The sequence below is a fragment of the Octopus bimaculoides genome, chromosome 7 (assembly GCF_001194135.2).
Source record: "Octopus bimaculoides isolate UCB-OBI-ISO-001 chromosome 7, ASM119413v2, whole genome shotgun sequence".
NCBI lineage: Eukaryota > Metazoa > Mollusca > Cephalopoda > Octopoda > Octopodidae > Octopus > Octopus bimaculoides.
In genome coordinates this window covers 6536062-6537637 of record NC_068987.1, presented here as the reverse complement: position 1 = coordinate 6537637, position 1576 = coordinate 6536062, and the positions used below count along the sequence as shown (strand labels likewise).

The following is a 1576-nucleotide window of genomic DNA, read 5'->3' as shown; positions in this document are numbered from 1 at the left end:
TATATATATATATATATATATATATATATATATATTCACACACATAAATGTATGTATATAAATATACATACACCTATATACATATACATGTCTATGCATATACGCATGTATGTTTTTGTACGGGTATGTTTAGGTGTGTATGTGTGTACGCGCGTGTGTACATCTGCGTGCATATGCGTAAAACCTGAACAGCAAAACATAATGCATCCATGTTTATATAAACATGACTGTTTTAATGAAAACAAAAAAAAAAATCTGTGCATTTATGTATACATGTTTATACATATGTATGTAGATATGAAAGGAAGGAAAAAAAACCAATAGAATATTTACCATTTGATCATTAATCCTGTCCGATGCTATCTTTTGAAACAGTCTAAAATGCTACAGAAGTTCTCAATGAACCACTATATAAATTTATCCCCACAACGCTCCTCACATGGAACAAGCTTCTGTCCACCCTCTCTACCTCTCGCTCTCCCTCTCTCTTGCTCTCTCTCTCTCTCTGTCATCTCACACTCTCCCTCGCTCTTTTTTTCTTTCTCTAGTCACATCAGCCTCCTTGTTGCTCCTACCCCCTTTCGCACTCCATTCTCTACAGCTCTCCATCTCCCTCCTCTCCTTTTCTATTCAACTTTTTTCACTTCACTCCATTTCTCTTCCTTCGTCTACTTCACTTTCATGTGGGTGGGTGGCTTTTTTTATTTTTTATTATCTGTATACATGTACTTGTGTTTGCATAATTCACCATATACACATACGTACATACATTCATATGTATACATCCACACACGTACGTACACACATACATATATATACACAGACACATGGTGACATACACACAGGCATAAACATCTGGCTGTTTTGTTAACAAATTCAGTTTACATCCACGTGGTATTCAGATTTCATTTCCAATGTGCAGCACATGGGCAATAAACAGCTTCTCCTATAACATTCGCTTGACCGATGCCTTGTTTATTGAAGCTGGTAGACAGAAACAGTGCGGGAACCCTAATTTCTTTATGCTACTTTTACAACACTCTATTAATCTGACGGTGCTTATGTTGTGTCTCTTTGCCGTATGCATCCTAGTGGTTTGACAAATAGAGATCGATGAAACAAAACTGCAATAAGCCTGCCCCCCACCCCCAACCACCTCCAGTTTGATGGAATTCGGTAAACCCTTGAAGAATTACTGCAACCTATTCACTGGAGCCAGCAGAAGAATGTGTGGGTGTTTGTGTATGAATAAGTTTATATTAATACTAATGCATATGTGTGTTTGTGTGTTTGTGTGTGTGTGTGTGTGTGTGTGTGTGTGAATCAATATCGGTATATATGTATATAAGTCTATACCTTTCCACACACACACACACAGAATGCTAGAGTACCATCTGGATAATATTCATTAGTAAACATAGAAAAAAATCAATTCACAGCTAGTATACATACATACAGCATACATACATATACATGCGTATATGTATGCATGTGTGTGTATATGTATATATATATGTATACATATATATACATATATATACATATACATACATATATATATATATATATATATATA

At 35.4% G+C, this 1576-nt stretch overlaps 1 protein-coding gene across 3 annotated transcripts in view; it reads right to left on the bottom strand.

Moving 5' to 3' along the window:
• LOC106870669 (sodium-dependent proline transporter) overlaps positions 1–1576 on the bottom strand; it is a 121427-nt gene that overhangs the window by 39147 nt on the left and 80704 nt on the right. The window contains exon 1 of one of the 3 annotated variants that reach the window (XM_052969188.1): positions 334–468. The exons of the other annotated variants lie outside the window; for them this stretch is intronic. Coding sequence (XP_052825148.1) covers positions 334–336 — 3 coding nt within the window. The 5' untranslated portion in view covers positions 337–468. Of the gene's footprint in view, positions 1–333; positions 469–1576 lie in introns of those variants that run through there. 3 annotated transcript variants of the gene reach the window in all.